This window comes from Zonotrichia leucophrys, chromosome 2 (genome assembly GCF_028769735.1).
Source record: "Zonotrichia leucophrys gambelii isolate GWCS_2022_RI chromosome 2, RI_Zleu_2.0, whole genome shotgun sequence".
Taxonomy (NCBI): Eukaryota; Metazoa; Chordata; class Aves; order Passeriformes; family Passerellidae; genus Zonotrichia; species Zonotrichia leucophrys.
This window is the reverse complement of record NC_088171.1, coordinates 135,463,817-135,488,515: the sequence shown is the minus strand read 5'-3', so window position 1 is coordinate 135,488,515 and position 24,699 is coordinate 135,463,817. Positions and strand designations below refer to the sequence as shown.

Genomic DNA, 24,699 nt, shown 5'->3' with positions numbered 1-24,699 from the left:
AGTGTTGCAAGGTGACACTAATATTGTCAGTTAGCCTGGTTGTTTTCAAGGTTGTTGCATCCTAAGCAAGTAGCAGAGATATTCCATGAAATCCACTCTAGGATGGAAAAGCATGTAGAAGATTTTGACAGAAAGGAATAGAGTGACAATATGCACTCCAACACAAAGCCTTAAACATGGCTGGGATAACCAGTGATGCTATCCACTGACACAGGCTGAAGTTTTCAATGACCTTCTGACTAAAAACTGGTTTAGCCAGCTCTGTACTGCTTTTCCTTTTCACACCACCTCAGGCTTTAATCTGCAGAGGACATTCTAGGGTCAGGCTCTGACATGAGTTGGAGATGAAGTATTATCCCCAGTTTAAACTCTTTGCAAGATAACATATCTGAAATAGTTACCCCGATAGCTTGTGTCAAGGAGTGAGGAAGCTATCCGCAACTCCACAGCAACTCAACATTCAGAAAAACTGACATGAAAGAACCTTTTCTTTATTTTTTCAGTCTGTGCTGAAAACAGTTTAGCTAGTCCTACAAGGCTGGCTTTACAGTTTGCTTTGATGGCATATGCCAGTGAAAAGGTTGAACTGATTTGAACTTTGTGAGATGGATAGCAGCTGTTGTACTAAGCTGTTTAAACCCACCAATTTGAGCTTAAACCTTGGCTGAGTAAATACAAAGCCTTAACCATACATAGTACCCATAATGAGCTTTCCTCTTTCAATTTCTGAGAATGGAAATTATTTTTAAATCAACAATATTTTACTGCCAGATTTTCCAATACTAAATTTTCCATTGCCAGACACTGAAGTACGTTACAAAAAAAAAAAAAAAAAAGAACTAAAAATAAAGCAGGTGAGTTTATTTTCATTTTTCATGAGTGAAGTTACTGTTCATCACTGCTGAATGCAGTACAGCTCTCTCCTCCCTAAAACAAAGTTTTAAAAAATCTGAAAAATTATGTCTTTGTATGTGTGTGCAGGTCTGGAATAGGAGAAAGGAAGATAAAGTGGTTGAAAAGAAATGTAAACAAAACCAGCCCACGATAGTGTGTGCACTTCCTCTTGGTTTCTGTAGCCTTTAAAGTCTAAAAATCAGTATATGCACATAATAGGAAAAGTTCCAAAGCATTCTTTCTGAAATCACAAGGTTGTTTCCTTATCACTGAGAAAGGCATCTAATGCTGACACAAATAGGACAATAATGTTAATTTTTTACCCAGGTAGAAAAGAATGAGTGAGCAGTTAATAGTGTAGAGAAAGAAAAATTAGTTCTGACACACAAACTGGTTACAGTTCAGAACTATACTTAACCCCAGGAAATATGAAGGTCCCTTGCCCAATATTTCAGCCTATCACAGAATTTCATAGGGAATACAGAACTTTTCATTTAGTGGCAGCTTGATGTAGAAATGTATAGCAAAAGAGATTTCTCTATATCTCACTATAAGTATTTCCTAGACAGAAATGTAAACAAACCAGCAGATATTTTATCAAAATAAAACTCAACTATTTTCCTAGGAACCAAAAACTAGATATGTGTTATGTGGCTATTTCATTGATTTATTAAGTATTTGCAAACCTTGGCAGGTTTATTGCTTCTTTTAAACTACTTCCATTTCAGTGGCAGATTCACACGGCTGCTAGGATTGTCCAGTTCAATTTGCAGTATTTCATTAGGACCAGAGGCCTCAGGTGTAGTCTTTGGATCAAAGGTTAAGGTTTGTATCCATCCTTCTTCTTTACACCCATTGATGGCAAAAGACACAGATTCATGTGAAGGGCTTTTGGACAAAGCTAGATGAAGGTCTTTTGTTACTAAGAGGGCTTGTTCTGCTCTTTCCTGCTCATTTGGATGTGAAATTTTGGCCAAAGAAACTAAAAAAAACCCAATCAATATTTATTCCTTTGAGACAGGACATTTGGGAGCTCTGCACAGTGCAGTCATTGGTGTTCAGCCACCATCTAACTCCCATCCTGGGGGTAACTGAGAGCTCCTGTGGAAGCTCTGCTTGGTCACTGCTCTACACACAGCCCATAGTCCCTCTGTGTGCTTAGCACCGTTTTTCCCAACCCATGAGAATTTTCATTACATTGTCTGTAGCTGGACTAGAAACTTCTTTCACAGGGTATAAGAGGATCTTGTCACCATTCCCTTGAGCTTTGTGCAGGATCTCATGTAAAGTAAATCTCAGAATGCCCATTTCGAGGGTATCTGGTTGAATACTATTTTCAGTGCCTCCAATTTACACATTCAGCAAACAACAGCAGAGCATGGCATGGTCTCTAATAATAAAAATAGAATATCTCATAGTGTGCTGTGTGTTTTTGTTTGTTTTGTTTAATTTCAAATTAACAAGTTGTCACAGAAGTTCAAATCTCATTTCTTCCTAAATTTTACCTTTTTACCTGCAATGAAGGTGAAAACAATATGGCTGATTTTGGTGGGTTTTTTAAGTTCAGGTGATTTAACTGATCTACACTTTGCAGGATAGATGGCATTATTAAACTCATCAGAGAACCTAACAGAATTACATACATACAATTACTTATGTATATGATATGTATATACCATACATTTGTATGGTAATAGTTGACACCAAGGTAAATATTAAATTTTCTCACAAATCTATTTTCTGTAATTTCTTTCAGCTGTACTTAGAGGTAAGGTTCAATCCTTTACCCATAGCTATCTCTTAGCATGTGTAATTAGGTACTCCTTTTTTTTTGTTTCCATTTCTCTCTTCTTTAGTTCAGTTTCACAAACTGATTTCCTACCTTTTCTTTTGTTTTTGGAAAGATACAGAGGTTTACTTTGGAACTTTCTATTCTGTCTTTTGGGAATTCCCTTCTGATTCACGCTGCACTCATTTTAGTGTTTCTAAAGCTGTAAAATTTGGTGAGTCGAAATCTGAGTATGAGCTACATTAACTATTTATCACTACAGCAGAAGAACGACTTTCATTTTCATCAGTCAGTGTACCAGTACAATAAAATGTTTTATGCTCTATCCAAATGTAACTTTTTGCTTCCAGAAGTTACTGGGGGTATCAGAAGCAAGAAACTTTTGGATGCTAGTAACTTTTTAGAATAAGAATCTATAATATGCTGACCTTGGTGGGCAGGAATTCTAGAGTTAACATTGTCTTCTCCAAATCTCCCAAATAGTGCTGGCACCTCTTGGCAGAGGAATAGTGAGTGACTTTCCTGTGACCAGCTGGAAGCTGATGGCTTTGATTATTTTATAAACCAGTTTTAAATCCTTTGCATATGCAGTGTTGTACTGTGTCAGACTGGCGAGCTGCTGCCGCCACCATTTCCTTGCAATACTCTCACATGTGCATCCTGGTAATAGACTTCCAGTGGGAGTTGATGTGAGTTTACCACATGGCACAATGCCAGCTGCAGGAGGCAGGGGTTTTCAAAACATTATGGAGTGTATCTGCAGAAGGTTACATAGTGAGAAATCAGGATGATGACCACAGACACCTTCATGTGAGGAGGAAGGCATACTATCACATGAGCAAGGAAAATAGCGCCTGAAACTGTAAAGACCAGACACCCAAAGGCCAGGTTGTGAGACAGTTCAAAACATCATGGCAGCTAGTGAACCAATACATTGGCCTGGTATGAGAAGATGCAGGATGCAGGACTTAACTAAAATGTCCTTATTGACATTATTTTATACTGCACATGGCTTTATGGATGTAATTTCACGTAATCATGACAAATAGCTTTTGTGCGGAAAATAAAGTTTATTCATGTAGTCAAGCTTGTTCATTTCTACAGCAGAGGTTTCTTAAATGTGGTATAATTCAAAGTGTATATGGATTTTTCAAAATGCATTGAAGTGGCTTGTGCCAGCAGTAGTTAGAACTCAGCAAGAAAGGCAGTCAGGCTTTTTCCACTGCACTGACATGCCACGAAGATTGCCTTGCTAGTACTTGCATTATTCTCTCATTAGAAATTAGTAGTAAACCATCATTTTTGTAATACAAGAAAGAACTCTAACCTGACCGAGGACCAAAAATTACTTTTATTTTCATAATTGCATTTAACTTTCACAGAATTGCTAGAATGAATCAGAGCACTGCAAGGTTCTTCTGCATCTTGCTCAGCACTGAACAGTAACATGACTTTTAATGTTAAAAAAAGACTGCAAATAGATTTTCAGAGTTGAAAATCTACCATAAAAATTAAAAGGTAGATTTACAGCATAATCACTGGATGCACTTCTGCTAAAAATGTCTAGCAGGTTACAGCCTGTGTGGCATGTCATCACTCCTGCAGCCAGAGTACTACTAGAAGTTGGTAATTTACTAAGAAAAAAAAGACTTTGATACGGAAGCATCTGTGCCATTTTCCATCTGTACTGACATTTTCTGTGCTTCACAAGTAATAATAATCACAATAAAAACATATTTCAGGAAATTTCATAAAACATACACAAACAGGATATGCCCTTCCTGTGCACAGAGTCAACAACTGTTCTGTGACATGTAAAACTTCAAAACAGAATTCAAGTGGGGCCTAAGTGATGTACAGGCTTTGTACTGTCCTTTGCCCACAAATGAGTACCATAAACAGCATGGAGGCATCTGAGTGAATGAACAGACTGAAGCTATTGATGCTACTTCTGTTTGTATTTAATATGATTCAGATTCAGAAGTACCATCAAATCTAGGGACACCAATTTGTTTACCACATTTGGATGTGATCTGACTCTAAGAAGTTAAGGAGAGATGTAGAATGGCATCTGGTTTTATTGGTTTCTAAAAACCTTCACAGTATATGGTACTGGTAGTGACAGAAAGGGAGACAAGATTACACTGGCATCTTTTCTACCCAAAATGTTAATGTCAGTCATGAGTAATCAAATGGCTACAGTAATTATCTAATCTGTTCTCTGTATTTGTATTGCTTGAAATGTATTTTTAATGCTTCTGTTGCCACAGGATTTGTGAACATGTGCTTTAGGAATTGCTCCTACACATCCTGTACATGCAAGCAGGCCTCAGTGGTGTGCGTCATTCCACCGACCTCACCACAACTGTGGCAGGGAGGAGCAGCCTCATGGAGCAGAGTTTGGGTTTCTCTGAGAAGCCTGAACTGCTGCAGGCACAGAGCTGATGTGCATTGTGTCCTTTTGCTGTTCCTAACATGCCTTGCATCTTCACCCATGTGCGGTGTTATTGATTGTACCATTTCTAGGATCCACCTTCCTCCCGGGGCTAGCTTTCGGCTTTGCCCGAGGCGCTGCATTCTGCCATAAAGCCACAGTCACAGATTATGAGTCTGGTGCTGGTGGGAGACAGAAAAGAAAGAGACTGGAATCAACAAGCCCAAGCCTATGCCAGGCTCTCATTAGTCCCTTGGCATGGGCTCAAGCCTGCAAGTACTGCTGAATGATCAAGGAAAATAGGTATTTAATTTTAAGAGCACTGGACTTTCTATTTGTAGATGTTATGTCTGTGTGCTTAGCATGCATCACATTTATCTACTGATAAGAAAATGAAGATTCAAGTAATTAAAAATCCCAGTCCCTTGATGATGCTGGTGACTTAATTTCCCTGGTAAGAGCCCTTAGATCTTTTCGGAAACCTACCATGCCAAACATTGTGTAGTGTTTAATCCTGTTACTTGTCCTTTATATGGAACTCCTGCTGACGTCAGTGGAAACTTGACTTGTGAGAGTACAGAAGAATCAGACTGAATGGATTTTTTTCAATAGTAAAATTGAATGGAAAAAAACCTTCTGAAAGTTACCAAAATCTTATTCCTTCTTACAACCTAAAGGGATGTTTTTTGCTTTGTTCTTCAAGGGTTCTTACCTATATGGATTTGTGTATCTCTGCATTTACTGACTGTTGATATACTGGATAGCACGACTGGCAGATTTGAAAGTGATTGATACAAAGTATCTATAATGATCAAACAAGGAATGACTAATAAATGCGTAACATGCATTTCCATTTGTTGTTCTACATCCCACGCCACAGCCATTTCTAAATAACTTCTGTGTATACAGTTCTGCCATTGCATTTCCATTTTGTGGTCGCTAAACCATATTGAATCATGCAAATGTTAGGACACATACTGTGTTAATCACTAACAAGCTTTAAATATTTTCTGCTTATACCTGAAAGGGTCTGAGAAATGCCTGTAAATTTTGTAAGCAATTTCCAGCTGGTTACATTTGCTGTTACCAATAGTACCCATTACACAAATAGACTTTTCTCCCTCGTCTTACAAATACAAACAAAAGACACAGATTTTACAATGCTGAATGTAAATGATGAAGTCATTCTGGTGTTGTTATTCTAGATTTACAATGACCTCACTGAAAACAGAGCTTAGACCCCCGTGGTTAAACCACAACAGGACAATATTAAAACCAGATTTGAACAAACCATCTTAATAAGAAAATGGGGTTAAGTTGCAATGTCATTTCCATACCGAAATCTGCTCCGAGCAGAAGAAGACAGACACAGAAAAGCCCTCGAACAGGACCATCTGCGAGCGCGCTCGGGCAGGCGCTGCCCCTCGGGGCCAGCCCGCCCCACGGCAGCGCCGGGCCAGGGGAGCCGGCACCACAGGAATGGAGCCTGGCACCTATGACAAACCCTGGCCGCTGGCAGGGCCGCCAAGGTCCGAGCCCTCCCGCCCTCCCACGGAACACCGGAGCGTTGCGCAATAGGAAAACATCTAAAATATGTATTGCACAGTTTTGTTCTCGCTAATCCAGCCTCGAGAGCGGTAGCTGAGCCGCTCTCACAGTTAAGTGTGTAATACTTCAATGATAAGAATTACATGTAAGCGCAGCTCGACCTGCAGCTTCTCCGGAGGCGATCAGGAAAAACGCACTACGGAGCAGTAAGCGGCGACATCCCCGATCTCCTGAAGCCCCACCACAGCTCCTCTCCGTAACTCCGCCGATCTGCGCCTCCAAAACCTGGCACCTATGACAAACCCTGGCTGCAGCACACTCCGGCAGTGCCGAACTGCCCTGCCGGGCTGCCCTCTTCCCTCTTTTCCCCCCGCTCCCAGCAGGGAGCAGCACCCGACCGCCCTGCCGCGCCGCGCACCCGCACGTACACACAGACACGCACACAGACCGAGGGACACGGACGCACACCCGCTCCCTCTCTCACGCCGCGCTCTGGCACCGCCGCCCGCCCCGCACCGTCTCCCGGCCCGCTGCTCGGCCCCGGCGCCTCCCAAGGTCACGGCGCCCCGCAGCGCCCGCAGGTGCGCGATGCGCGGAAGGAGGGCAGGAGGGCGGAGGGGACGAGGGGACCAAGGGGCCCGGCAGCCCCCGCACCCCCGCCCTGCCTGGGGCCGCGCCGACCCAACCCGCCTCGCACCGCCCAGCGCAGCCTGCCTGCCGGGGGCGCTCTGCGCCGGGCCCGCAGCAGCTCCACGGCCGATGGCGGATTATAAGGGACCGCTCTCTCCGCCCCCAGCGGAGTCTCCCTCCGCCCTCGCCCGCACTCCCCACCCCTCCTCTGGCCGCAGAGAAGGGCATGGAGTTGGCGGGAGCCTATAAAAGCCCCTGAGAGCGCTCTGGGGCCACGGTGCTGTGACAGCCTCCACGGGCAGAGCAGGGCCGCGCACCATGTCCCACCACTGGGGATACGGCAGCCACGACGGTGAGTGCCCGGCGGTGCGGGACACCTGCCGGCAGCCGCGCCCGGGACGTGCCCGCTGCTGCCCCGCGGAGCCCTTGCGTGGAGCGGCAGCGAGCTCGTGGCGCTTTTTCCTCGTAACCTTGAAATGCACCTGCGCCCGGGCAGCGCGTCCGGCGCTCCGCACGCCGTGCCGGAGCATCTCCTGCTTCCCTGCTCACATTCCTTTACCTGGGGAAGGGAACGCGGCGCTGCCCCACAGGACGGGGTGTCCCCCAGGACTCCCCGGTACAGCCCCCGCCGAGGCTGCGCGGCCGCCGGGTGCCGCCGTGCCCAGGTGGGACCCCCGCTCGCCCCCGCTGCTGCTGCCGCCAGCCCACACATGTGGCGCGCAGTTAAAGGCTGATGCTGGTGTTCGAAATAGTTCGAACATCCAGATTGCCAGAAGGAGGGTTGTCGCTTTTATCCCCCTAACTTTGTGTCTTTTCCCACTGAGTTGCGTTTCGCTGTCTTACAGGACCCGCTCACTGGCATGAGCACTTTCCCATCGCCAATGGAGAGCGCCAGTCCCCCATTGACATCTGCCGCAAGTCCGCCAAGTACGACTCCTCTCTGAAGCCTCTTAGCTTCAACTATGATGCCAGCACGGCCAGAAGCATCGTCAACAACGGGCACTCCTTCAACGTGGAGTTTGATGATTCTTCCGACAAGTCAGGTGAGACCTCACATTCGTATGGAGGAGGGGAATGGCAGAAATTGCTACTAAAACTTACTAAAATGTATACTAAATCAAAAAGGTTTTTTAAAGGATGAAAATATACCAAAATATTCTGGCTTCTGCAAGGTGAGGATTCAGCAAACAGGAAACTGAGATCCCGTTAGAAGAAAACTAAGGCTGTCAAGGCAGCTAAACTTCAGTGAGGCTAATTGGTTTATTTTTGTATAAATCAGAAGGATTGGGATAAGAGCTTGGCTGTGGAAAAAAAAGATTAAAGTATTTGACAGGAATAATTTTAGGCATAGGTTATCATAAGCTACTGATCAAATGGTTAAAAGAAGAGGCAAAATACATCGTAGAAAAAAAAATGGCCTTAGAATAGCAAAGGATTACAGTTAACAACTTGAAGTGGAAATAATTTCTTTGGTTATCAAAATATTATTTCATGTTTCTGAAGCCACTATGCTCCCAGGTTAGTACAGAATCAGAAGAATGATTAGAAAATACCTCTGTTCTTTTAAAAAAAAAACATTATCCCTGGCGTTTCTTGATCCTGGGCTTTCTAGATAAAGTGTCTGACGCATTCCTACAAAGTTTGTTAGCAGGCACTCAGGTCCACAGTTCCTTGCTGTTCATTGTGCTCTGTGGTGAAATTAAGCATAGAATCCTGCAAAACCTTAGTAATCCTTGCTGAAAGGAGCAGCCTTTCTGATGGGCAGACTGAATCCAAGCTGTCCTTGCAACAAGGGTTCTGTATGTTGTCTTTGATTGTAGTTTTTCATATGGCTGCATTTGCAGAAGTCATCACCCTGCCACAATGAATATGCCTTTATTTTTTAATTTGGACAACAAAACAATCCTGTTGTAAGTCACAGCCTTCTCTATACACTGCCTGATTTAACTTGCTTGAGCAAGTGTCCTATTTTTCCTAAGTGTTTTGTTGGGCATGTCATTTAGGGAATGGTGCTGAAACCAAATGATCTGTGCCTACAAAAACACGAGGTTTTTGTAACTAATGTAATACAGTGGTGTAACAGACATTCAGCAGTGCTCTAAGAATTTGACTTTGTATTTTAACTGTAGTTTTTTGCTGGACAATATTAAGTGGTCAGATATAAGTGTTACCAGTTGTATAAATACACATAGGTCCATATATAGTTTACAAAAAGTGTCGATATTGATATTTTAAAAAGGAAAGAAAAAAGGTATTCTGAGCTCTGTTTACTTTTTTGAAACACTGGGAAGCTTAAGGAGCTGCATCGTGTTCAATCTAACAGTGTCATGGAGAATAAGGTAAATGATCCAGTGTAAAAAAAAAAAAAAAAAAGATTCTCTTACCAGATACGTGCAAGTCTACTCTTGCTGTCATCCTGCTCTCACTGAGCCAAAGGAATCAGGTTCAGATCTCCACAGTGTAAAACAACTCTTGCGTTCACTTGGTGTCTACCTAAGTCTGGAAAGAACTGTGGAAATCTGGTTGTGAGGAAAAAATGGCAAGAACATATAATAATTTAAAGAACGTCTGCAGGAAGAATGCTCTTTATGAGAAGTCAGTGCAGAACCAGAACATCTGTGACAGGGATCCTTTGACAAATATGCAGTGACACAGCTTTCAGAGTGGGAGGATAGGAGATGCAAGTAGAAATATTCTCAGTATCTCTATTAGTGAAGCAAAAAATTATTATTCTTTAGAAAAAAAACCCACTAAACAGATTTCTGTGAAGCTGAGTAGGGTGGATCATTCACTACTAGACTTCCTATTGAAATCTACAGTGCATAGAATCTACCTGGCAGCTCACTTAATGGCTTCATTTGTATGCGGTTAACTAGGTAACCTACTTTCCTTACACAAAATAGAGCTGTCTTTGACTTGTATCTGCTTGATTCTGAATTTGAGACTCAAATGTGCATACCCAGCTTTTGCTTAGACATCACACAACAATCACAGGGAGAAGCTACGTGAGGTTATGTGATGTGCTGGTATGTTTTACAGAAGACAATGGAATAATATCCTGTAAATACTTCCCACAGGCTGTATTGCTTATTTCTATGAGCTGTCCCATATGTGGTAATGAATTATCTGTACTAGTAGGCGCAAAATGAAGTAATAAGATCATTGTTTGTGAATAATCTTCAAGATGAGTAACTGCATGCAAAGTAGATCCATTTCTGACAGTTAAGAACTGTCAGTCTCATAACTAACGACACTGAAGCCTTCTGAACAGCAGTTCTAGGTCTTGGTGTCTGTTTGATCACTCCTGTTCTTCTGAATATACAAAATGCAATTTAAAAGATAATAAATAATATTTAATAATAATGTAATAAATAATACAATTAAAAATATGCAATTGCAATTTAAAAAATTCCAAGCAGGTAGTAATAGCGTAAAGAAAATAGGTATTTTCTATTTGGTACACTTGGAGCCTTTTGGAATGCTTTGTTAGAAACTGAATTCTGAACTTCCCCATTCAGTTGTTACTTAGTCAGTCTTTGCCTTCAATTCTTGCAGTTGCTTTCTTAATTTTCATATCCACTGTCTTTTAATAGTGGCGGAACATAAGGTATTTGTAGGTATTCATCTTCAAAATTCTTTAATTTCAAAAATTTCTACTTCATTTTCACAGCCAGAAGTCATTATGATAAAAGTGTCACTAGGAATAAAACTTTGAATTCAGGTTTATCCACTCTCGTAGTAGAACTAGACCCTACACGTATGAGTGAAGCAACTGATGATGATAACTCTCAAAATAAGATGTGTAACTATAATACAAGAACTTTACAGCAAAGGAGTCTCATTAAGGGTATTTCTTTTATCATATTAAATGTTGCATATTCCAGTCTTCTGTAAGGACTTGTGTATCACTTCCCTCACTTTAAAAGACAGAAATAAATAGTGACCTCTCAGAGCCATAAAACCACAGGATGTGACTGCTCAAAAAACCCTCAAGAGCCTGAAAGATTTTGTAACACACATAAAGTGTGTTTTCTGTGTGAGTTTTTCCAGAGAGTCTTTGAGAATTTATCTAAGTTCTGAAATTCAAGTAAGACATGTTCGCAACAGTAGACTCTGTATTCTGCATTTTCTGACCAAGTGTTTGATGAGCTTATAAAAGAAGTCAATTAGCTATGATTTTGTTCTGAAACAAGAACGTTAAAATATCATATTTTAGCTGTAGAACCTGACAGAAGTGAATTGAAATTATGGTGTCAAACTCTAGAGACTTGACAAAATGTGCTGGTAATTTATGCTTGTGGCTAAGTCACTTAATTTTTCCCTTCTCCTTGTTGCTGAGCTAGAGTATTGAAATTCAAGTCAGTGTCCCAAGTAAATCTGACATTTTTGCAAACATTAAGTTATAGTAGAACTTAAAATTATGAGAAAGACCTTGAAAATGAAAATACTGTATTTGCCTTGATGCTAGCTCCCTTTGAGTGTCCTTCAGTAGTTGTAATCCAATATATTACCTGATTCTTTCTATAATTGTAAATATTAATGCATACACTTCAGCTGTCTTGAATTATGACTCACTGTAAATAAACTAATCTATTTTGTCACAATGGTTATTGAAGAGCTAGTGCATTAGCACTGCTCAGTTGGCAGTGAGTTTCTTTGAAAATAATATCATTGTTGCTCTTCTGCACTTCCACTTCAGTTGGTAAACGAAAGAAGAAGCATGTAGGTCTGCTGTCTTTAAGGAACAGCTCTAAATCAAAGTCACTGCTACTGGTTTATTTTTAGGCTTCCCAGATCTAAAGATACCATATTAACCATGCCAGAATAATATTGCATGTCATCAGTATAGGGTCATGCATTGAAGGTCCACATTGCTTAAGCAATGAATGTGTTGATCCTTTGGAATCAGAGAACTGACTGATTATAGATTTAGGGGACTGTATTCAGACACCTGCTTATGTCACAAGTAATGTTGTGCATGGCTTGGCTAAAAAGTCAGAGGTTTCAAGGGCGTGTGATCTTTAAGTCATTTTTCCTGTGAATTGGGATCAGCAGAAGCTGCAAAGTCTGTACAAACAAGTAACTTGAATAGTTCCAGTATTTCCAGGAACTGGAAAGAAGATGAGAGGGCATGAGATTAGTCCTGCATGTTTCAGGTCTTCATTTCTTTACAGAGAAGTGTCCTTCTTCATTTACACTGGGGTGGGGTTGGTTTGTTCGGGGGGGGGAGGCTTGTTTCTTTTTTTTGTTTTTTTTTTTAATATTAACATGCAATTTCTGAGCAGACATTTGACTTGGATTGTGAATTTAACCATTATGGAAACTTCCTTCCTTTCCTTTTGCTAATCCCTCCTCTAGAGGTGCTTTTAATGCAAAACCAGGAGAAAATAGTCAGCTGTTATCAGCTGGGGCCACTTGGAAAAGTTTATTTTTAAGCTGTAATGAAGCTGTGTGCCAGATGTCACGATTACCACTCTTCTCAGCTGATAATTTGTTTATTTACTTACAGGCATGAGGGACTGCTGCATACTTAGAGGCAATGCTCACACCTTGAGTTTGCTAGTCCTTCATTAGATCTGAGGGTAGTATGAACACTGTCCAGTACACAATTTTCAGTACAATGAGCAGCCACTGCATTAGTATTTAGGTATTACATTAGAAATTAAATCAGTTGATACTTTCAAGAGAATTTTAATTCTTCCAGCTTGGTTCTCAAAGTTGTTGTAAGGCTATATAGTGTGAAATGTGAGAGCAGAGACTCAGTACAGCACCTTATGATTCTCAGAGAATTTTTGTTTAAGAGAATACATGAGGAATGAGCTCTGCTGGTCCCAGGGAGTTGGAGGAATGTTAAGAACCTAAATTACTTTGTATCCTGAAGCAGGTCAGAGTCTTCCTGGCTGCTGCTCAGTCTGGGTGAAATAGTTCAACTGAGGTGAATTGGAATCGCTGACCTGCTGCAGATACACACGTCTTCAGGACTTGCTGTGTTTTGGCAGCTGTTTTATTCTGGTCTGTCTCTGTGGAACATCCTTGTAGCCTTATCAGGCAAAGTTTCTAGCAAGGTCAGAAGTAGGTTTGTTTTGGTTTTTTTCCTTATGATATACCTTTTTTTTTTCTCATAGGGAAACCCATTACAGATGTTTTCTGCAAATATGAGCCCTATAGTCAGATGCTTCGGTGCTGTCTTGCTCTTGTTGCTTGTCATGATACAATGTCCTAGGAGGAATGTCTGAAAGAGATAACATAAAGAAGGAAACATCTCACAAAATGTGGCTCTCTGTACTCCACGTTTCACAGAAGTGGCAGCTCACCCTAACTGAACTCTAGTCTGTCAGATGGGAAGCCCATCCTTGCATAAGAACACAAGGCTAATTCCTGAGCATCCTCATAAGAGCCTTTTTCATGTCATTAATAGTACATAGTGCTCAAGTAGGTTTTTTTCTTGCCTCAAGTAATGCTTCATCTGCTTTGTCTTTTCGTCCTGTTTTCCACTGTACAGATGTCTGTGTACACACAAAAGCTTACCAAATATTAGCACTAATGAATGTACTATGCATATATTAACATAAACATATGCCTAGAATATTATTTAGACATCACACCTACTGTAGGCTGACACAAAATCATGGTTTTCTTTGTGCTAAAGCAGTGTGTGTGTAAGAGGGCTGTGCTCAAAGGTAGATGCTTGAAATTCCCTGCTGCTGGGGTTTTGTTTGGTAGAGTCTCAATTAGAATTAATTCTCCAAGTCTGGAGCTTTTGGACATCTACTGTGCTCTAGTGAACCCATTATTTCAACTGCTGGAAGGAGCTTTGTAGTCAGTGATTCTCATTTGTAGAACATTTTCTCATTCTGCATTTTTCTCAGATTGACAAACTTTACAGTACTATTTTTTCTTGTCACACTAATTTGTATGACACGAAGGAATTCAGTCTACCTTTTTAAACAGTCTCGTGCTTCCTCCATTTTTATTAATCCTTTGACATGTTTATTTGCTTTATGAGGTGTATTAGTCTTCTGCTCTGTATAAAGAGAACATTCCATAGGAGTTAACTAAATAACAGGAATTCCTGCAGTATTCCTACAGAAATTTAGATGTGGATGCTGCTACTTCCTTAAAAAAGGTATGAAGTGGTTGACAGTATTTTTTTACAAGGCTGTTCTGCTTTACATTGGAAGGATAACTGTTCACCAACTTTCCTTTAAATAAAACAGTGAAGGTGTGAAGCCTCGGTAAACAGCTGAACCAGATGTAGCAAAACACCCTTTGATTTCTGTGTGTTTTCAAATATCCCAAGAAAGTGTAATGGAGTCAAATAAACTTCACCTTCTCTATCCCACAGTTGGTATGAGTCACATAAATGGAAGAGTTTGGGTGCTTATTTGACTTTCTGAATTAGTGCTTCTAATACTGTGTTCACTTAATTTAGACCAAGTTACGAGAACATTTAACAGTGAAATGTTATGAAATGTCCAGTAATTACTGGATGTTGCTAGTATAACTTTTCCAGTGAAGGGTAGAAGATAGAATGGTAATGAAAAAAACCTTTTTCTTAATCTAAGGAAAATAGCTCCAGATTTGTCTAATAGTGGAAAAGAAGAACAGGCATTGCCAAACTGTCACCTCTTGGGCTACAACACAAGACCAGGTTATGATAATTGTCTTAAGCAAATGGAATGTGTGAGAAAATAATGTTTTTTCAGCTTCTCTTGTGCTGTTTTCAGACAGTGTTGCATCTGAAGCTGTACTATAAAACAGAAAAGATCACAGCTACCTAGGTATTTTCAGGATGGTTTTCACTAATACTGATTTCACAAGTAAGGGAGCTAATGATGACATTCTCCAATACGGATCAGAACTTCCCCATTCCTTTTTAAAAAAGGGATGGAAAGGTTGTATTTTTTTCAACATGGCCTCGAATTGATATTCCTGTCAGATGGAACAAAGACAGGGAAGTTGCTGGTATCAATGTTCTCATTCTCCGTGGACTTTTATATTGCGAAAGGTGGTAGCATTTGTCTATGGTTTGAAAAGCTTGCTCTGAAGAAAAAAGCAGTTCCATCATTCCTACTTTGCCTTTTAAGTTTAGTTTTACTTTCTTGGGAAGACTGAGAAGTGTTAAAAATAAAATAACTGCTTAACATAGGCTAGAACAAGAGGGCCTTTCTGTAATTAAGCCTGCTGGATTTGTATTCATTCACACTAATCTAATTGTTACTTTCTTTGAATGCTCTGCTGTGAGTCAAAATAAGCTAGTGCTGGATTTGAGAACCACAGAATGAGAAAAGTAAGCAAAAACTGCAAAGAGATTTTTCTGCATCTTTTGAGGTTTTGAGACTATAGCAAACTTTGTGTGGAGAAATAACACTGCAAATGAACTCAAGAACATTGCATGGTTCTGCTTTTCAGCATGCTTTCCATTGATTAATAATGGCAGATTAACCTGTGCTGTGCTAGTGCTTTCTGAGGTCAAGGAGTGATGGAACCTCAGTCCATTCATACCTGCAACAACCGGCAAGACTCTTGAGCTAAAGGAACTGAAACATTGTAACTCCATGGCATCATTTTAAAATTGTATACATTAAATGATTTTGTTTCTGTAAAGACACAGTAACCAGTTCCTTCATTTCCAAAAAGATCTAATATCCTTCTACAGCTGCTGTTCTGAAACAAGTACTCAGATTTATAGCCCTGTGCTTGAAACAGTTATGCTTCTTGGAAACTAGCGCATGCAGAAATGTAAAAGTAGAATAAATTAAGTGCCCATTTGATTACTTTAAGTAGACATTCTTCTTTGGTTCACATAGCTTGGAAATAGGTAGGGCAAGTCCTGGTCTGTTGGCTAAAGTTTTGGGAATTATATAGGTTGCAGTGGAACATCTATTCATGTTTTTCAAATAAAGATACATGTTGGGAGACTTCTAAATATATTTACCAAAGGAGCCCTTGGCAAATTCTAGATTTGTCCACTGAACCCAAATTTTGCATGCATAGGGAACACTGGTGGAAATGAACACATTTTTAAGAAATCTTACTTCAATTTCATGTGTTGCAAATTTTTTGTGAAATCTTTCTCACCTGATTGTTGGTATCTATGGCTAGTATTGTCCATGCTTGTGTATAATGGGACTTTTTCAAACCTGCAGCCTCCTTTCCCAGTCAGCATTTTATACATGTTTTCACACATGCACGTATTGTGCTAATGTCTAGACTAATTGCAGACTGAGAGGAAAGCATCTTTACTCCTCAGAATCATTTTTTTGCACATAGACAGAGCACACTTACCTGTAATATCTGATGTCAGCACTCTTCTGTCACTTTATTGTATATAGGTATTTATAGAGAGAAATTGGTCCCTTAAAATACCTAACACTTCAAATTACTTTTTGTTTTTAAATTTTTAAATAACAACTTAAAGATTTAATTTTGAATTTGGATTTGAGATGCTTGGGGGAAAAAATGAAAAAATCCCCAACCAAAACATAAACTGGTGTGAAACCTTTCTCTGATAACTTAGATAAATACCTCTACTTAATAGAACTATTTGTTATTATTCTGTGCTTTATGCTGCACTGGAGGAGACATTGTCTGTGCCCTCAGCATTTTGCAATGGTAGGGCTTGATCCTGCAAATCATAATGGTGATTGTCACAGTTGGAGTAGAAGGGTAAAACTAACAAGCAGAATAAGGGAGCTTGCTCTTGTATAATTCAAAGTGTGTCTAGGAGCTTCACTCAGAGCAGTCCCATAGCACAAGCAATGCCAGATAATGGAGAGCAGAAATAAACAACTCATTTCCAAAAAGTCCATCTGTGTAAGCATTGCCATTTTTACCACAATGGCAAGGACAAGAGATTTGAATTCACATCTCTGCACTGTCTTGTCCTGTGCCTAGTGCTTTACCTTGCTGCAGGAAGGCTAACCCATGGCTAACAGGTGTTCAGGTTTAAATTGGAACCAAAATCATTTTACCCAATCCAATCTACTACAGGATTTGCAGGATTAAGGCCTAAATGGATGAAGTATCTAAAATGAAAGAACAGACTACATTTGTACATGGAAGATGATTCAGTCTTCAAATGTACTTCCTTAGGATGATTCTACATGGGCCTCTTACAAAGGGTTTTTTAAATCTACTGGTGACAGAAAAGTTACATCTTCCCTCATCACTTGTAATACCAGCATGCCTGTTAAATTGCTGATGAGATGCTCACTGTAAAGTCACTTACGTTTTTTTGCATTTATTATCAATTTTGGTGTATTGCAGTAATGTACCATTGAGGATGATCTGGAGTAGCATGGCAGCATGCAATGAACTGTAAATCACATAAAAGACTTGAGATAGTTGTTTCAGTTTGAAGGGAGACTTGATAACAAAAATTATGTGATTTGCTTTACTTTGCAGTGGTGCAAGGAGGAGCAATGGATGGAGTCTACAGGCTGGTGCAGTTTCACATTCACTGGGGATCCTGTGATGGTCAGGGATCTGAGCACACTGTGGATGGTGTGAAGTATGATGCAGAGGTAGGCTTTACCTTCTCCAGTCTTCTTTGTATAATGAGGTTTGATTTTTTTAAGTATTTCACCACAGTAGCGCTTTCACTTCTGATCCTCACAGGAGAAGGTTAGCATAGACAATTTTGGTATGATGCCACCTTAGAACATAGTTCTTGCAAGAGCAGGACATTAGGCTTGTAATTTTTCTCAGCTACTTCATGTCAAAGAGAAACAGAAAACACCACATTGATAATACCTCTATTTTTCCCTGCTTTCTCTATGACTCTTGGAAATTATGAAAAAAGAGAAATACAGCACATCCGTACATGCACATCCCCTTTTTCTAGCTTCAGTTTTTAACATCAGAGGTCTTTATAAAAGCAGTAGAATAATTTTGGGACAGATTTTCATACTTTGGTAGCAAAGAATCAAGGAGAGTTATGAAGAGGGCAGACAGTAAAGTGCAATCTTACTGTCTGGCACTCTTTGTGATCCCTTGAGAATCCAGGTGTCCCTCAGACCATTTAAGATTCCATATTACAGTCTGATACAGAAACTGAATGACTTTAGTGCCTTACATCTCACCTTTCCTCATCCCCTGTTTAGAAATCTACCTCTGGTTTCTGCGACTGACTTCTAAAATATATTCATAAATACATATTTGTGGAACGTATCTGTGATTTCATTGACAGATAAAAGAAACTGCTCCACAAAATCATTGGCTCTGCTGCTTTTTGATGAGGGAAGTAGCTTTTGTCTTATCTGAGATACTTCAATTACCTTCTGTCTTTCACAGTACCATAATTACTTGTTCAACTTGACTTGCAGATGTGGGGAAACAGCCTGATGAACTTAAATTAGAAATAACTTGGAAATTAAAAAGAAAGTAACATCCTGGCTAACATGATCTGGAGATTAATTTCACATTCTTTTCCAAGCCTTTCCAGTAAAGGGCAGGACTGGCTTTTTTAAAAAAACCAAACCTTCCAAATTGTGAGTCAAATCTGTAATTAATGTGTTTTCTCTGCTTCTTCTGACACTGGCAATGTATGTCAGTGTGCTCAGAACTCCAGGATATATAGCATTAAAATACTACATTGAAATCCTGTGGGCTGTATGTGGGAAAAACTTATGCTGAAGATAACAGGAGTTTCACCACATGAAAAGCAGAATGATACAGACACAGTTTGCCTTTAAAACTCATCAGAGACTAGGAGTGAGGAGCAAAATAAAACACATTACAGAAATCTCTTTGAATAAATGAAACTTTAAAGCAGATAAATAATTCAACAAGTTCTTAACTGTACACAAAAGCTTTCAAACCTCAGCAGTAAAACACCATCTTGCTCTTAATAAATTACTTCCTTGAATCTTTATTTGTGAAGTATTCTGGATGGAATATCATCTTCACAGTGCTTCTTTGTTTTCTTGCTCCCAGCTCCATATTGTTCACTGGAATGTAAAATATGGTAAATTTGCTGAAGCTGTGAAGCATCCTGATGGTTTAGCGGTGGTGGGCATCTTCATGAAGGTTTGTGAAACTTTTACTTTTTTATTATTTGTCCAGCAAATTCATTGTGTTGTGAGGAGAGCCTAAGAGCAGAAAAGAGAGAATAAGGCAGCATTGTGCTGTACTGCCCAAATCCATACCAAACTAGGTGGTGCTCCGAATTGTTACCTTCCTTTATCTATAAAAACTGTACACTGGCCATGGAGTGTGACTGCCATCCATCACTGTGGCAGCCCTGTAGCAGCATTCTTGCCTTCATCAAGACAGTGATGCTGCCTTGCCAGTGAAAGGTGATGTGCATAACTGACCAAGTTGTGTGTGTGCATCTGCACTGTGACCAGCCTAAATAACACCTATTTTCCTTTTCTTGTCATTGTTAAATGCCAGAGTGTTTTGTGTTAGTTGAATTGTCTGGACAGCTAGCTTGCAGAGATGTCTGCTCCAGCAGTACGTAGTATTCCATCCTGGCCTCACTGAGGGTGACTATTTTATTGGGAGGGTGACTTCCATAAAAGAAGAACAGCTTAGGTCCAAAAATAAATCCACACACTGTAAATGAAAATAGCTTCATTGTGTCCAATGTCCTTGGCTGACCCGTTTGTGCTCACTGTCAACTGGCATGATTTTACAGAGCCTGTTTAAGTCACTTACACTGTAATACTCCTATTATGTAATGAAATGCAGTTGAAAAAAAAAGTTTCCCTGAGAGCTGTAACAGAAAACTAAAGGTGTTGTGAGAATGCATGGTGATTTTTATTTTCTTATGGGTTGTGTTACAGGTGGGAAATGCCAAGCCTGAGATGCAGAGGGTTGTGGATGCTCTGAGCTCCATTCAAACCAAGGTAATACTTGCTGTCTGTGTGTTCATGGACACCCATCACAACTGTGCTAAGTCATCCTCTTTGGAAAGTACAGTTTTATACTTCTTCCCAGCCTTCTGCTTATATGAAAGTAAAACAAACTTCCTGCCATCAGCAAAGGTGCTCCTATAATTCTAAAAGCAAAACAGATTGGAATGAAGTTGAGGTAGAGAGCATGGAATACTAGAAACAGTGATTATTTCCTATCTTTGTTACTACATTTCTCTGTCTTTTAACTGTATTTAAGCATATAGGATAGGATTCATCTTCCTAATCTAAACTACATTTGCCCTTTCTCATCTGTGGTAACAGATGGAAAAGACATTTGCCCTCTGTGCATCTGTGAGTTAAATTTCCTATTTCCAGGGGGGCATGTTCTCTTGGCTATTTCTAGAGAGAGTTCAGATAAACAGTTTGATCAGTACATATAATTAAGGGGGAAAAACTCTTCCTGTGTCTTAAATATTGTGTGCAGTGTGTGTGATTTTAGTGTGCTGAGTAATGAGAAACTAAAAGTACTTAGTGAGTAATTAGGCACCTTCATAGTGGGTAAAAGCCAATGAGAAATGTGGACAGGAAAGATAAGAATGAGACTATGCTGTCATCTTTCTCATCAGGCACCCTTTGTGGTAAAGGGATGTGCTGCTTACGGCAGTGGACTCTCCAACAGGTCTCACAGGTTCTGTGTTTCTCATGCAATCAGTGTAAAAGGCATCTGAATTCTCATTGTCTTTCAGGCAAGGTTAAATCTTATCTCTAAGACTAAGGAACATAAATGCAGCATTTGATATGAGAGGCAATATCTCGAAAATCTTGTAAGAAATATATTGCTGAGAGTATTTAATCCCTAAGGTACTATAGTTGGCATGCAACACTTGATGCCAAATTCCATTTTTGCCTTTCTACAACCATGGAGCTTTCCTAGGAGACTTCACTACTGCAATCCTAGTGTGTGCATATGCTCTCTCCCTGACATCAGCCCATCTGCTTATTTTATTGTAGGGAAAGCAAGCTTCCTTTACTAATTTTGACCCCACTGGACTCCTTCCTGCATGCAGAGACTACTGGACATACCCTGGCTCACTGACAACTCCACCGCTGCTTGAATGTGTGATCTGGCACGTTCTGAAGGAGCCCATCACTGTGAGCTCTGAGCAGGTAGGCTTCCATTGGATGGTGCCAGTAGATGTGTCCTGGAGTTGCACTGATGGCTTCAGTTCATCCCACCAGGTGATCTTTGAAGTGGCAGTGTTAGTGCAGAGCTGTGCAGGGTATTAGCTAGCATCACATGTCACTACCATCTGTCTGAAGTGGTAATCCTGGTAGGACTCTGCTTCTGCCTGTGGATGTAGTTTGCTGTAGAAAGTAAGGCTGTCTTCTATTTGGGCACTCCAGGGAAGATTGGGGGGAATTTGAAAAAAATTATCAGATATTTTCCAGATACATGGTTAGAGCTGTCATGTGGTAAAAATCTGGAAAATTGAGGCATGCATGAAAGGACCATTTGCACATGCAGAGTTATTCCAGCATGTATTGTGAGCATCAGCAGGTTTGCTGTACATGCAATTACCTCTCTGGGTCTGCTTGCCCTGAAAAGGCCAGGTTTACAAAGCACCTGGGGACCATGTGTGCTGCATCCACAGTCTCACACTGTGAGTAGTAGTTGTAGAGAGTACAGTACAGCTGTAGTTGGTCCCTTGATTTTCCAGCATTTCCAGGACACTGAGCTCTTTTTGCAAGTTATTTGTCACAGAACAGACTGGGAAATCCTACGCAGCTTTGTGGTGATTCTAACAAAGCTCCCATTGTTTGGAAGAGGCAAAATTTGCAGATTCCAGAAGTCTGCTGCCTAAGAAAATACTCTTTTGACCAGCCTGAGAATTATAGTCTTCGTAGTAGGAAGAAGCTTGTGCAGATTAAACCACTCTTGGCCACAGCTTTCCGTACTACCCATTAATGAAATTAAGATTCCATTTTTGGGTTCAGATCTGTGTGCTTGAGAGATATAAATAGAATCTAGAGTCTATAAATGCAAAACAGTCCTGAAGGGCTTTAGTTTAACCTTCAAATTCCTAAGTATTTTTTATTGATGGTAGAAATGCTAACAACCTGCACCTTATTCTAGGGGGTTTCTGATAGGAAAGAAAATGCAACTGAGACAAATGTTTTAGAAGCAGGCAACGCCCAAAGAATATGTGATGAGGAAGATCTATTGGAAGTAATAACTATAGCAGTAATTGATTTTAATTTTTGTCTTTAGTAAACTGCAAGGGAGCATTAAAGTTGACCCTACTCCAAACTATTCCTATTACTGTTGATAATCCAAAGTTTGCAAATATGGTTTTATTATAAGGTAGGAGCACATCCACCAAAATAGTGGTTTTTTTCTACTCTACCTACTCCAACCACCTACACGTGGTAAAAGTTACCACTTATTTCTCTCTTACACATCCCTCCATGTTATCATCAATATTTCCACACTGTGTGGCAGTTTACTTTTTCATTCCCATACTGATCAAAACAAGAAACCGTATATAAGAGCATTGATTCAAGGTTTAAGGTGGTTAGGTTTTCCAAAGCTGAAAAGAAGGTGAATATAAGAGTAGGGTATAGCAAGCCTGCTGTCACTTGTTATGACACAGCAGTTCCTGTCAGAGGTTCAACTCTGAACTTTGTTCTGGTTGGTCCTGAAGGTGAAGTCCAGAGGACACAGGTCACTGCTGAGGCCATTTTTCCTTGAATGTGGAAAAACCAGGTCTAGAACCTGATTTGTAGGAAATCCTATGTCCCACCTATATACATTCATCAGCACTTCTACCTGTCCGTGTGAGACTATGTTTGGGGTGGGTTATTATTTTGGCACAATCTTTTTGTGAGTTTTGGAGATCCCTATTTACACATAAAGGTGCTTTTTTTACATCAGATTGTGAAAACACCAGTTGTACTTTAGGAACAAATACCATAACTATACAGTATGCTCCTGTTGATGTGAAGCAGTTTTCCCCTCACAGCATTTGAAAATCAGGATAATTTGAATTCATTCAACAGCTTTATTTTGACCCAAGGGTAAAGCCATTTTTAATTGTTATTATTTCAAGTGGACTTAAAAAAACCCAGCCAAAACTGTATAACTTGCAGAGGATTCTGAAAGGAATTCAATTCATATGTGGATCAAGGACAAACAGCTCTCTGCTTGCAGATTTCAGAAAATGTGTGTCTATGTCCTTGTTTTTTGTGCATTCAAAGTTCTTGCCAAGATATTTTGTGGACAGGAGGGGCTATGTCAAGGCTGGAAATTGTGTGGATGGAATGCAGACCCGTAGGTGCTGATGCCATCTCTAGGCTACTAGTACTGTCAAAACTTTGGGTCAGAGCTCTGGTTCAGGCCCAAGATGTGTAGTTTCAACAAGTCCTGCTGAAATGGGAGGATGCATTTGAGGATATTTGTGCCTTTTCCCACAGATGTGCAAACTCCGTGGCCTTTGCTTCAACGCTGAGAATGAGCCCGTGTGCCATATGGTGGACAACTGGCGCCCGTGTCAGCCTTTGAAGAGCAGAGAAGTCAGAGCCTCCTTCCAGTAACCTCAGTGCTGAGAGTGTTAGGAATTGCTGTGTTCGTGAGGAGCCCCTTTTGCTAAGCCCAAATCAAACTTTGCCGTGTGTGCCCAGGCAACATCTTGTCTCCCAGATCCATTTACTTTCTTTTGCTCTGCGTCTGAAATGCCAGCTATTGAAATGTGAAAGGCTCTTGGCTGAATGGGAAAGGGTTCTTAAGGTGTGGGGTTGGGGGAGGCAGGGGGTGGGTGGCTGTGTGCATTTTGGTGACTATTACTGCGACTGACACTTTGGTATAACAGTAAGTTGGCCACTTGGGAGAGGATATGGTGGTAGCAAAATAAGCCATTTTAAGAAACCTCATCTACTGGTGTGATAGTACACGTAACTAACGATAACTTGAAGCTTTGTAAGAAGCACAGGAATACAGAATCTAGCTATAATTTAGAGAAAAATGTATTTTGAGAAAGTTAAGCAAAATGAATATTTAGAATTAGACTTCTTAGATTTTAAGAAACTGACATGTAAATATTTTTGAGACTATTTTGCATTTTTACCCGTGCTGTCAACAGCTTTAGTTACGTCTTAATGGTAGTGTTGGGTTTTTTAATTAAAAATGTTCTAAATTAAATGTTTTCTTTAAAAGTTGTTATTACCATAGAAATAATACAAAATATCTTTTCATTGAAATAATATATGTTCTAATTTAAAAAGGAAAATAATATTGTATTTTAGATAACTTCTCTAATAAATCTATACTTATATTTTTTTGCTTCCCTGCTATTGTTTTAGTTTTGGTAAGACGTCACTAATCTGTTAACATGGTTGCATATTAAACATAATTACTCAATACATACATTGGGAATTGGCTTCAGTGACACTGAACATGAATGCAAGACTGCATGGATATGCTAAAAATTTTTCTCTAAGTAGGTATCTTCTCTCTGATAGCAGAAGGAAGTGTTAATTTTGAACAATCA

At 40.1% G+C, this 24,699-nt stretch overlaps 1 protein-coding gene across 1 annotated transcript; it reads left to right on the top strand.

Moving 5' to 3' along the window:
* The first annotated feature begins 7,377 nt into the window (after positions 1-7,377).
* On the top strand, positions 7,378-24,483 carry LOC135444616 (carbonic anhydrase 2). The gene is made up of 7 exons (XM_064706558.1): positions 7,378-7,647; positions 8,141-8,338; positions 17,703-17,821; positions 19,233-19,325; positions 20,084-20,146; positions 21,167-21,322; positions 23,627-24,483. Exons 1-7 carry the CDS (start codon positions 7,614-7,616, stop codon positions 23,744-23,746), a joined length of 783 nt encoding a protein of 260 aa, XP_064562628.1. The 5' UTR covers positions 7,378-7,613; the 3' UTR covers positions 23,747-24,483.
* Positions 24,484-24,699: the final 216 nt, after the last annotated feature.

What these genes read in the sequence shown, in the direction of transcription:
- LOC135444616 (XM_064706558.1), top strand. Translation starts at nt 7,614, where the DNA reads ATGTCCCACCACTGGGGATACGGCAGCCACGACG. An exon ending in GGGATACGGCAGCCACGACG is followed by an intron (nt 7,648 to 8,140) that starts GTGAGTGCCCGG and finishes GCTGTCTTACAG; the next exon opens with GACCCGCTCACTGGCATGAG. An exon ending in TCACTGTGAGCTCTGAGCAG is followed by an intron (nt 21,323 to 23,626) that starts GTAGGCTTCCAT and finishes CTTTTCCCACAG; the next exon opens with ATGTGCAAACTCCGTGGCCT.